Genomic DNA, 12,203 nt, shown 5'->3' on the forward strand with positions numbered 1-12,203 from the left:
TCCTCTTTTAAATCTCCTACTTTAAATCAGCAGCAGCAATGAAAATGCCACAATTGCCAGTAACATCTTCATTTCCTGCTCTTGTCTTCATAGTTCCTAGGAGTGATATTAGGGGCTTATGGAAGTATCATTTGTCCCTGTATGAATCAGCAGCAATCATTAGTATTTATTAGGTTCAGCAAGTCTCTTTATCATGTCCTGATTTGGGGGGTAATTGACAAGAGTTATTTTTATTTTTTAATATATTATTAAGATTTATTATTTTATTTTTTAGATTGTTTACCCACAGTTTGTTACACAGCTAATAAATGGAATGGTTATTCCGTACTCTTTGGCTTCTTTTAGTTGTGTTATGATTCCTCCCCTCAAAGCTCTTTAGTAAAGCATGCCCTAGTTGGCAAGGGATTTGGAAATGGTTTCAAGGAGTTTAGAGGGCAAATTGGAAAAAAGTAATTTGCTAAATGATGATTAGGGCATCATGGGGGAGTGGATTAATCTTCTGGAGGTAAGAGAATGCATACATATACAAATTATCTTTATATTTAGGAGGGGGTAAAAGAGTAGAGTGAAAAGATTATTATTTGATAATTTATGGACTAGGGTTAGGGCAAAATTTCCCAACTTGGATATTGATTTGAGCTTTAAGCAAATGATGGTGCATAAGCGATTTAATCTTGCACTCTTAATGTGTTAAATGGAGATAGTAATACACTACTATTTAATTCAGTGTCATATGCTTTATAAAGTGATGTTCAGGGTGTCTCAAAAGTCCTAGTGTCATTTTCAGTTACTAAAACTTAAAAAAGCACTAAGAGTGTTTGAGATCATGTTTACATATGAATTACTGTTATTTCTAGATATCTATAGATCAAAAGACCATTGCCTTTTTTAGACCAAGCACCTCTGAAGTCTTCGCTTGGGATTGGAGCTTTTATTCAATGGTTCCACAGGAACCTATAAATTTGGAGTTGGAAGAAAACTTAGAAATAATTCAGTCCAAACCATGCCTAAAGCAGGAATTCCCCTTCTAAGAGCTGTGATAAGCCTGTTCTAGACTCTAGGACACTGGGCAAGACATTCTTTTTTTGTTGGTGTAACAGTTTTGTAAACTGTGAAACAAAAGGACGGGACTAATCAGGGTCCAGTGAAGAATGGTTTTATAAGACATTTGGCTCATAGACCAAAGATGGCCAGCCCTTGGAATAAACAATCTATTTCCAAGGTCCCTTCCAGTTCTATAATAGTCTATTATGATGGGCTATTCAATTTAAAAGTTAATTCTTGTTTTCATTATTACTGCTATTAAATATTATTATGAATTAAAGTTTAGTATTTGAAAAAAGGTAATAAATTGTTAGATTCCCCAGGCAATGTTCAAATTCAGTTTCTAATACTAAACTGTGATGCTAGAAAAGTCTCAAATTCTGTGTGCCTTACTTTCCCCAATTGTAAAATGGAACAAAAATAGCACTTATTTCCCAGGGTTGTTGAGGATCCAATGAGATAATAATTGTAAAGTACGCAGTAGACTCTTAATAAATGCTCACCCCTTCCCCTCCATCATTTTATTGTTATTTATTAATATTATTTAATTCTGTCTTCTCTATAGCTCCAAGACACGAAGACCATGATTCCAAAAAGAGAATCCAAGAGCAACAATAAGCTTCTCCACCACCAGATATTAACCCTGAAGTCCCAGCTTAGAGATCAGGCTGTCTTACACAGTGAACTTCAGACATCTCAAAATGAAACTCGGTACCTTCAGGGCCAACTAACAGAAAAGGTATTTTACATATAAATTTATATTATATATAATATATAAATAATATTTTATATATAAAGATTCTTAGACCTCCAGGAGAATTCAGGGCAGAATAAATCATGGAATTTGGGATTGAAGAGAGCTCAGAATATGTAGAATGGTAGACTTAAAGAATGACAGGTTTGTACATATTTTAGAAATCATTTAATCCAAAATGTTCATTTCACGTATTAGGAAACTAAGATCTAGGGAATGAAATGATTTGCCCAAGGTCACATGGATCTATAATGGCACCAGGAAATTAAGCTCCTTGATAACTTCACTGGACTCTGTTGGTGTTTACTTTTGACTTGATTTTTAAATTTACCATATTCATTACTAGGCATCGAAAAGATCTCTGCAGGTTATGGGAAGCCCAATAAAAAGGGGGAGAATTTTCATTTGTAAATTGTGAGGACATTTTTAAGGGCTAGTTGATCTTTTCCTCAAGGCCCCATATTTTTAAACTCACATTGTTGAGCATATGGATTTTAGAAACTCTATCATATACTATTATGTGGGGACATGGATCTCTAATATATATAACTCTAATATAACTCTAATATCTTCCCCACCTCCCTCCAAACTATTCATCACACTGATATCTAACTAATTTTTCCTTTAGATAGACCTGTTAATGTCATCTCTCCACTTAGAAATCTTCAGTTGCTCCCTATTGCCTTTCTGAGTTAAGTTGTAACTTCTTTTCCTGGCTTTGCTATCCCCCTCAACCTAATGGCACCCTAATTTCCTGATCTTATCCTCTGCTACCTGTGCTACAGGTAAAGCAGATTACTTCCTTTCCCCAAATACACACTGTTCTCTCTCTTATCTATGTACATTTATTCACATTGTTTCTCATGCCCAGGATACCATCCCTCCCCTTTTTTACTGTGGAATTTAAATGGAATATTCAAAGCCCAAGTAAGATGCAATCTCCTCCATGAAGCACCTGCCTGAATAACCTTGGTTTCTTACTTTCTGATGCCTCTATTATGAAATAGGCATTTACATTTTCTGTGCATGTGTCATTCCAATCTTAGATGCTAATTCAGCCTCAGACACTTACTAACTGGGTGACCCTGGACAAGTCATTAGGAAATGGCAAACCTTTCCAGTATCTTTGCTAAGAAAATCCCAAATGGGGTCCCAGAGAGATGGATGTGACTGAAAAATAGCTGTACAACAACTGAATTGCTAATAAGAACCCATGTTTCACAAGCTTAAAGGCTTGATTATTTTCCTCACAACAACCCTGAGCTTTGGTGGAGTATTACTAATACCAATTCATGTGAGGAAATGAACAGAGAAAAAGAAAGTACCTCGTGCTTGGTCATATAACTAGTAAGTTCATGGAGGCAAGGGAGTCAGGGGTGGGAGACACTCTGAAAGACATCTAGTCCAACTGATTTATTTTACGGGGGAGAGAACCAAAAGCCTGAGAGGGAAAGAACTTTTGTGAGATCCCAAAGACAGAGCCATGGTAGAACCATGAGCTGTTGGAAAGCAGCAGGGCACAGAAGAAAGAAGGTGGGCTTTAGAGTCAGGGGACCTGGCACTGCCCTTTGCTACCTATGTGACCTCGGGCCACTGACATCACCCTGCCATGGCTCAGTTTCCTCATTTGTTAAATAAGCAAATTGGAATAAATGAGCTCTAGTTCCTTCCATCTCTAAATTTATGACCCTATGATCTGGTAGAATATTTTTCCTAGAGGCACCCAGGGACCATTTCCTTTTTGTCTTTGTAACACCATCACTTAATACAATGCCTGAAACCTGTTGCTATTCAGTCATTTCAGTCTTGCCTGACTTTTTATGAACCCATTTTGGGGTTTTCTTGGGGAAAATGCTGGAGTGGTTTTCCATTTCCTTCTCCAGCTCATTTAATAGAAGAAAAAATTAAAGCTGAAAAGTTTAAGTGACTTACCCAGGGTCATGACAGCTAGTGTCATAGGCCAGATTTGAACTCATGAAGATGATTCTTCCTGACTTCAGACCTAGCAATCCATCCATTACTCCATTTAGCTGCTCACCTAACATCTGGGAAATGCTTAATAAATTTCTCCTAATTGACTGGCTTATTGATTCTCTAGGTCTTCTGACATCAAGATCAGGACCCTACCCATTTCTGCTACACCAATTCTCATGGGAAGTCCAGAGATGGGAAAAATCAAATATTCTCCTACATTATCTTTCTACCCATCCATCAGCCCATTTAGTAAGGACATTTAGATGCCTGATACTGCATTAGGCAATGGGATACAAACAAATGGAATAATTTCTATTACCTTATTATCCTAGAATAAATTATAGAATGTAATCCTGGGGAAAAACACAGTCTTTATAGACTCTACTCCAGAAACAGAATTGTTGGTAAGCTAGAAGAACTTTTACCTCTTCCCTTTCTGAATTCCAATCCCAGCTGCTCAGGGAGCAACTATTCCTGTTCTGGAGGCCAGACACTTCATAAGAGGCACTTATAGAATTTACTCAGGGTTGAGTACTATATACTACTTCATTTGGAAGTAGAGCCCTTATTTAACATGGGGAGAATGGAGCTTCATCTCAGGTTCTAACTCTTCCTCTCTATGGTAATTGCCACCATGGCATCACCCCATGGAGCCTACCATAGTTCTCATTCCACTTGGACTCAATTGGTCCAAAAGTCCAATCATGGTTCTAACTATTTTTGCTCTAGATAAAAAAAAAGTTCTTTTTGAAAAACTAGTTCTCATTCTAGTTGGATTCAATTGGTCCAAAAGTCCAATCATGGTTCCATGTTGGACAGAATTGCCTTGGGAATAATTGAGATAATTCATGCCTTGGTTCTATTTCAGATTGAAGAGCTCAAAAGGAGGAAAAATGAAGTGAATTCGGCAGTGACACCTCTCAGGGTAATTTATCTGTGATTGTTCTGGTCAACAAACTTTGATTGCATTGATAATTGGACTACAATTGGACCCTTTAAATGAATATTGTTCTCCAATTCTTCCTCTACTCTGATATACATATAGCTCACTATTCTCATGTAGAGGATGAAGAATTAAAATCATTGGAATCCAAGGACTCCAGCCCTCTAATGAAGTCATTAAACAAGATATAATCATTTACTTTTTATCACTTCACTGCTTTCCTTGACTGAATTCTGATATTAAGGGGCAGTGGAATGGGGTAGGTAGTATCTATGTAGCATCTGTAATCTTGTCCTGGAGGGCATATCCATTACAGATCCATACTACAATCCTTTAAAAGCCCCAGTAAATTGTCTTCCAAAGTAAGAATGACTGAAAAAAAAAAGCATGCACGTTTGGCTATCATCATGTATGACCAGGATCCTTGCACTTGACCAGGTTTGCCCATAGATGTCAGGTTCCTGGTTTGTTCCTAAGAGCTACCAGAGTTTCAGCTGCATTGGCATAGCCTTTGAGAACTTGGGTTCTCCTTCATGCTTGAGGGAAGGGACCATTTTGTTTTTAGAATTATCTTACTAGTGCTTGTCACTATGCCTGCAACATCATACAAACTTAATAAATGCTTATTTATTGAGTAATTAAATGATTAGAGATGAGAGCAGAAGAGAATGTTAGTAGATGGCTAGATGTTATGAGGAAGCAGTGTGGTCAATGGAAAGGATTTAGGATCAAAAGGAATGAGATTGAACTAGATGGCTTTTAAGGTCATTTCCAGGTGTTAATCTGTGATCTTATAACCTGGTTCAAATTTTGGCTCCATTATTTACTGTCTATTTAACCTTGGTTGAACCACAAAATGGTTCTGAAGCCTCAGTTTCCTCATTTGTAAAATGAGGGATTGATTTCTAAAGTCACTTCTGGATCTAAGTTAAGGATTATTTTAATCCCTTGACTGATACTAAGACATGACTTTCTCTAACAATTTATTACTTACAAAGGTTTTTTATGTACATTTTCATTTATTCCTAGTAACAATTCTGGGAGGTGGATAATGCAAATATTACCTTCTTCTTGTTGTTTAGTTGGTTCAGTTGACTGCAATACTTCATGACCCAATTTTTTGTTTTCTTGGCAAAGATACGAGCCTGGTTTATGACATTTCATCCTCCATTTCATTTTTTAGATGAGGAAACTGAGACAAGCAGGGTTAGGTGAGTTGCCTGGGCCAGTTTTAAACTCAGATTGTCCAGAATCCAGGCTGGTTCCACCACTTTGCCATAATCATTATGCACTTTTAAGTAGTTAGTAGGTCCTCCTTTTATAGATGAGGAAACTGAAATTCAGGACAGAGGGTTAAGTGACTGACCTACAATTAATAAATTATAGAGCTATGACTCAAAACCAATTTTTTGATTATGAATTTAATATTCTTTTCATTCTTTCATGCTCTCCACAGGAAATGTGGTTTCCTGTCTTGCCTCTTCCAAAAATATTAGCCATATGCTATTGAGCAAATCGCTTGACTTTTCTGAGACTTAGTTTTCTCATCTGTAAAACAGGGATAATAATGCCCAACTACATGGTTGTTTTTAAGGATCAAATGATGCAATGTATTTAAAGTGCTTTGTGAGTCATCATTGGGAAGTCAGTAAAAAGGTTACCTAACATGGTAGGATTTTAGAAAACAGTGAAAAAACTCCTTAATTAATACTACCTTCCCATTTCTGCTTTCTAATATCTCTAGTGTTTACATATTTATAGAATATAGTGCTGGGGATCAAAGCAGACTATCTCTCACATCAGTGTATTTATGTTTTTATTTAGGGGTTTTGGTTTTATATGATTTTGCTTTTACAACTATGGCCAATATGGAAGTGTATTTTCCACAATAAAACATGTGTGACTCAGATTAAATTACTTACTATCTCTGAGTGGAAGTAGGGAAGAGCGAGTGAGAGGGATACAGTTCAGACCTTATCATTTTGGAAAATCTATGTTGAAAATTATTATTACATGTAACTGAAAAAATAAAATATCTCTAAAATAAAAAACATAATAGAGTACTAGAAGAAGTCTTGAGCACTATTTCTTCTTATTTATAAAGAAGAAACTTGGATTTCAAAGAGGTCAAATCTTTTGAACAATGTCAAACAACTAATTAATGGTAGAGCAAAAGTTGAAACTCTTTTCACTTGACTCTTACTCCAGTGATATTTTCTCTCTTTTTCCTCCCTGTGATGCCATCTTGCTTCTCTGATTCTATAAAAGTTAAGTCATTTTACCAGGGTATTGGAAAAACTATTAATTAGCTAATTAATATTTCTGGTAATTAATTCATCTTTATGTACCATGCTGTTGTCACAAATGAAGAGTAAACCCCTAATAGGAAACATTCTAGGAGGAAGTTTTGATGCAGGAAGGAAGCAAAGGAAAGTTAGGACATCTTGCCCAAATATGGATCCATAGTGAAGTGGTTCTGGGGTCAATAGATACCTGTGGAGTGAGGGAATAGAGGAAACATCAATCAAGCTTCACCTACTTGACATTTTGTAAACCCTCTTTCTAATTGTTCATCTAATTACTTTCTAGCCAGGAAGGGAATTTTCCATGACTGAAGGTCTTTGAAGGGAGGCTGAATACTCCTTGCCAGTCAAGAGGGCTCTTAGTTCAAGTAGAGTAACATAACCCCTGCAGGCTCTTTCTAACAATGAGATTCTATGAGATGTTGGCTGCTTTGAATCATTAGTTACTCGCTCTAGGACTATTTCTGCCAACTCTTAGATTGCCATTAGAGGGAGCCCATACATAGTCATTCAGGTCTATATCAGGGCTTCTGATCTTCAATTCCACAATTCTGGTACAGTTAGTCAACAAGCAATTTATTAATTATTAATTTATACTAGTTCCTATGCTAAGTGGTGGGAATATGAAGAAAAGCAGAAACAGCCTGTCCCTTCAGAGGAGCCCGCAATCTAATGAAGGAATTGTTGTTCAATTAGTTCAGTTATGTTTTCAATTCTTTGTGGCCCCATATGAGATTTTTCTTGGCAAAGATACTGGTGTGCTTTGCTATTTCCTTCTGCAGTTCATTTGACAGAAGAGGAAACTGAGGCAAAAAGAATCAATGACTTTCTCAGATCACTCAGCCAGTCAGTATGTGGTTGGATTTGAAGTATGATGATGAGTCTTCCTGATTCCAAGCTCATTGCTCTATTCGCTGCACCATGTAGCAGTAAATGGCATGTAAATGTAAGACATACTGCATAAGTAGAAGACAATCTCAGAGACAAGGCATTATTTGGGGGAGAGATGAAAATACCCAGAAAAGTCTCTTCTGAAAGCTGTACTGTGAAGGGGACTGTGGAAACTAGGAATTAGAGAGGTGAGTGAAGAGGAAAAGCAATCTAGGCTCCCTTTTCCAAATCTGTGCTTTTTCATTTTCTATCCTCCATATCTGGACTGCCTTCCTTCTTCATCTCTCATATCTAATTCCTCCCAAAGTCAGCTGGTCCTGGGATGGTATCAGTGTGGATGAGGCCTTCAAAGATGTAGCTCACATCCCTGTCCTTATTGACCGGCTCTTATCCATGCTTTCTCAAAGATTTGCCTCTCAAAGGCCAACCTATTCAACATACTTAGGAGCTTTCCTCACTTCCTCTTGATATCAGAAATGTATCAATGGAACACACAGATCTCTCTGTATTATAAGCTCCATCTTGTTTTTTTAATTATACATTTTCTTGGTGCCATCCTTTACTGTAGATTGTCTTTGTTCCTTATTATGTGTTACAGTCTGATTACACTCACCATGTGCCTTTCTTTCTCCTTTATTTGCTCTGTTAAATTTATTTTAAAAAATTTAGACAATCTAGAATGCCATGACTCATGGAAATATAACAGCATTTGTTCCTTGCAAAAGATAGAGTATGCCTTCTGAGGGCCTATCAAGCGAAGTTCAGGGAAGCTTATTATCAGTAGACTGGCTCCTTGGTGATGAATTCTTTGGCCATGGCAACTCATGAAACAAAGAATACAAAATAGTCTTCAGTCCTAAGGAACCTATTACCATTCTGCAGTGATGGTATAATAATAGAAAAGAGGATGGAGGGTGCTAAGAATACAGAATACTACCTGACAATAATATCTCACAAATCTATAGCATTTGTAAATATTTCTAAATCCTTTCATAATCAATGTGTAAAAGAAGCAATAAAAGTATAGTTATACTGATTTTTACAGATGAGGAAACTCAGCTTATATGATTTTCCATAGACACATAGGGGATAAGTGTCTAAAGCAGGATTGGAATGTAGGTCTCATGATTCCAAGCTATCCTCTAAGCCAAGTACATTACGATATGCTATATGAAACCTTAATGAGAAGATGAGTTGGACTTTTTCTCAAATATGGCAGTGAATCCTCCTGCCTCCAGGGTCATAGACCTCTGAACCTTGATGTGAACCTTGAAGAGCCCCATTGGATCCTTTGTTGTTTTTTGTTCCTGTAGGCAAAAGTTGCTTCCCTGGTGCAGAAATGCAGGGACAGAAACAACTTGGTTGCCCAACTGTTGCAGGAACTTCACCGACATGGAATTGAGAACCTGAAGCTCTCAGAGACAGCAAGGGCTTTGGTGGATGATGTTGCTGTGGCCACCTATGCATCTACCTTCATGTCTTCTGAGCCCAGAGAGGTAATTACTTATCAAATCCAGTGTCTCACTTGAGTGGGGCCCCACCACTGCAATAAGTTCACAAACATGGAGTTGAGAGGCCAAAGTATAAGACAGCAGTTTATTCTTTCATGAAGGGGACATTCCCCACTTGGGTGCTTGAGGAATGTCCAAATATTGAGTTCAAAGACCCAATTTATAGGGTCTTCGAATCATAGAAACTCCTCCCTCCCCACCTCCCTTACTTTGCTCTGGCCAGATGGAGGTCATAACAGGAATCTTCTTTGACATGTTTAAAAGATAAGTGAATTCAGTACTCCACCCCTCAAGGACTTTGAAATTTGAAGTAGGAACACCAATGGTTTTATTTTTGAGAAGGGGAGCAGGGAGTGTTCTAAAAGGAAGGGAAAATACCAACTTTTATCTAGCCTTTTAAAATACTTCTTATGAGAATGATGCAGATTATATCCTACTCATTGCTGACATGACCAGCCATACCTTTCATGATATCCCTCTATACACTTGGTCTTTTATCAAAACAAAAGACTCTAACTAGCTCAGATGCCTTTGTCCAAAGATTATATTTATTTCTAATATTAATTTTTGAAGAATTTTGAAGAATAGCTTTCTCTATTCTCTGTTCTCTTCCCTTGCTTCCCTGCTGATATGCCTTAATACTGGGTAGTATTTGGGTGAATATTTTTACAACATTAAAAAAATCAGCATGATCCTTCCTCCCTTCCTCCCTCCCTTCATCCCTCCTTCCCTCCCTCCCTTCCTTCCTTCCTTCCTTCCTTCCTTCCTTCCTTCCTTCCTTCCTTCCTCCCTTCCTCCCTTCCTCCCTCCCTCCCTCACTTCCTTCCTTCCTTCCTCCTTCCTTCCTTCCTTCCTTCCTTCCTTCCTTCCTTCCTTCCTTCCTTCCTTCCTTCCTTCCTTCCTTCCTTCCTTCCTTCCTTCCTTCCTTCCTTCCTTCCTTCCTTCCTTCCTTCCTTCCTTCCTTCCTTCCTTCCTTCCTTCCTTCCTTCTCTCCCTGCCTCTTTCCTTCCTTCTCTTCTTCTGTCTCTGGTGGACACTTTCCCCATATGTGAAATTTCAGGATTCTATTAAATTATTTCTGGGGTTCCTTCTAGCTCTGATACTCTCTTTCTAGAGTTCTTTAAAGTTTTAACATTGTATATTTTATATTCTAAAGTCCCTTCTTGCTCTTAGATCTTATTGGCAACATTATTTCCAATTATATGACTGTTCTTGTTTTCTCTATAACTCTGTAACTGATGGTTAGTTTTATTCAACTATCTTTGTCCTTCTTTGAAGCGTTATACCAATAAACCTCTCCTCCAAAATTAATCTATACCCTGCAAGGTGACATGGACTAACAGAGACCATCTAGGTTAGTTTGTGCATTCATTTGAGAAGTATTTAGTAAGCTTCTACTATTTACACAGTGAGAGGCAAAGGCAGCTTGACATAGAGGTTAGAGAATTGTCACTGGAGCTAGAAAGGCCCAAGTGCAAGCCGTATGGCTGACTCATTCAAGCTATAGGACCCAGGGGAAGGCACTCAGCCTCTCACTGCCTTAAAGCAATTCTTGAATAACATCATTTTTATAGGTTGATGTGTGGACTAAAATCCAAATGGGGATTTTAAAAGTCTGGATCCCTTTCCCCCTGATTGTTCCTTCCCCCAAATGTACAAAGCTAGATCCCTTTATGGAATCCCATAGACTTTGTCCCTGGGGTTTTCTTGGCAAAGATACTGGAGTGGTTGGCCATTTCTTTCTCCAGTATGCCCTCCATTTTACAAATGAGGAACTGAAGGAAATATGGATTAGGCAAATAGGGATTACTCAGGGTCATAACAGCTAGTAAGTACCTGAGGCTGGATTTGATCTTCCTGACTCCAACCTGGTGTTCGATCCACTACATCATCTAGCTGCTCCATAGGTGCTAGGTATATAGAACATATCATAGGATCATAGATTTAGAGATGAAAGGTATGCTAGCAGTCATCTAATCCAAACCCCTCATTTTACAGATGAGAAAACCGAAGCCCAAGGATCTTATGTGACATGTTCAAGGTCACTCAAGTAGTAAATAGAAAAAATGAAATTTGAAGACATCCTCTGATTTCAAGTGCAGGAAGCTTTCCCCTGGACCACCCTACTGTATGCATTCTGATGAGGATGAAAACTATAAAGAATTTAGCCAAGTATTATATCTATTTTAGAACTATTTCAGAAAAATTGTGGAGTCTATGAAGTATGCCCCTTTCTTTTTCCCTTTTAGCATCTCTTTTCCTATTTATGAAGTTTATTCTTCCTCCCCTCAAACTTGATATAGTGCCAATTAGTTGAGACCCTGTTCTCAGTTACATCTCAACTAAAACAGTAGAAGGGCATTGGATTTAGAGTCAAAGAACCTGAGATCCAATCCTGGTTCTGCCTCTTTTCTGCTGTTGTGACAATCCTTATGGGTTTCCATTGCTCATTAAAAAAAAATTAGTGACTTGGGCTCAATGCCTCCTAATGTCTCTTTCATGAAGAATCAGTGGAAGAGAGAGGAATAAAATGTGTGGCTCCCAAGTCGGTGATCTACTAAATAACAAAAAATAGACATCAAAGCTTCCATTTCAACAAACTTTGGGAGGGCTGTGGCGATGGGATGCAGTAGAAAGAGGGCCAGATGGGAAATTAGAAAGATCTAGTGTGATCCTCTCTAGCCCCTGTTTTTATATCTGTAAAGTGGGGATAATAATACTTGTATTACCTTCCCTACAGGGCTTTTATAAAGAAAGCAATCTGCAAACCTTCTAATGCTAAG

General features: G+C 37.8%; 1 protein-coding gene across 4 annotated transcripts in view; it reads left to right on the plus strand.

Annotated features, from left to right (window-relative positions):
* The window catches only part of C6H4orf50 (chromosome 6 C4orf50 homolog), a 163,282-nt gene that overhangs the window by 37,237 nt on the left and 113,842 nt on the right, over nucleotides 1-12,203 (plus strand). For all 4 annotated transcript variants that reach the window (XM_016423325.2, XM_007496755.3, XM_007496754.3 and 1 more), the window contains exons 7-9: nucleotides 1,610-1,783; nucleotides 4,641-4,697; nucleotides 9,223-9,405. In XM_016423325.2, the coding sequence (XP_016278811.2) occupies nucleotides 1,610-1,783; nucleotides 4,641-4,697; nucleotides 9,223-9,405 (414 nt within the window). The remainder of the gene's footprint in view (nucleotides 1-1,609; nucleotides 1,784-4,640; nucleotides 4,698-9,222; nucleotides 9,406-12,203) is intronic.

Source organism: Monodelphis domestica, chromosome 6 (genome assembly GCF_027887165.1).
Source record: "Monodelphis domestica isolate mMonDom1 chromosome 6, mMonDom1.pri, whole genome shotgun sequence".
Taxonomy (NCBI): Eukaryota; Metazoa; Chordata; class Mammalia; order Didelphimorphia; family Didelphidae; genus Monodelphis; species Monodelphis domestica.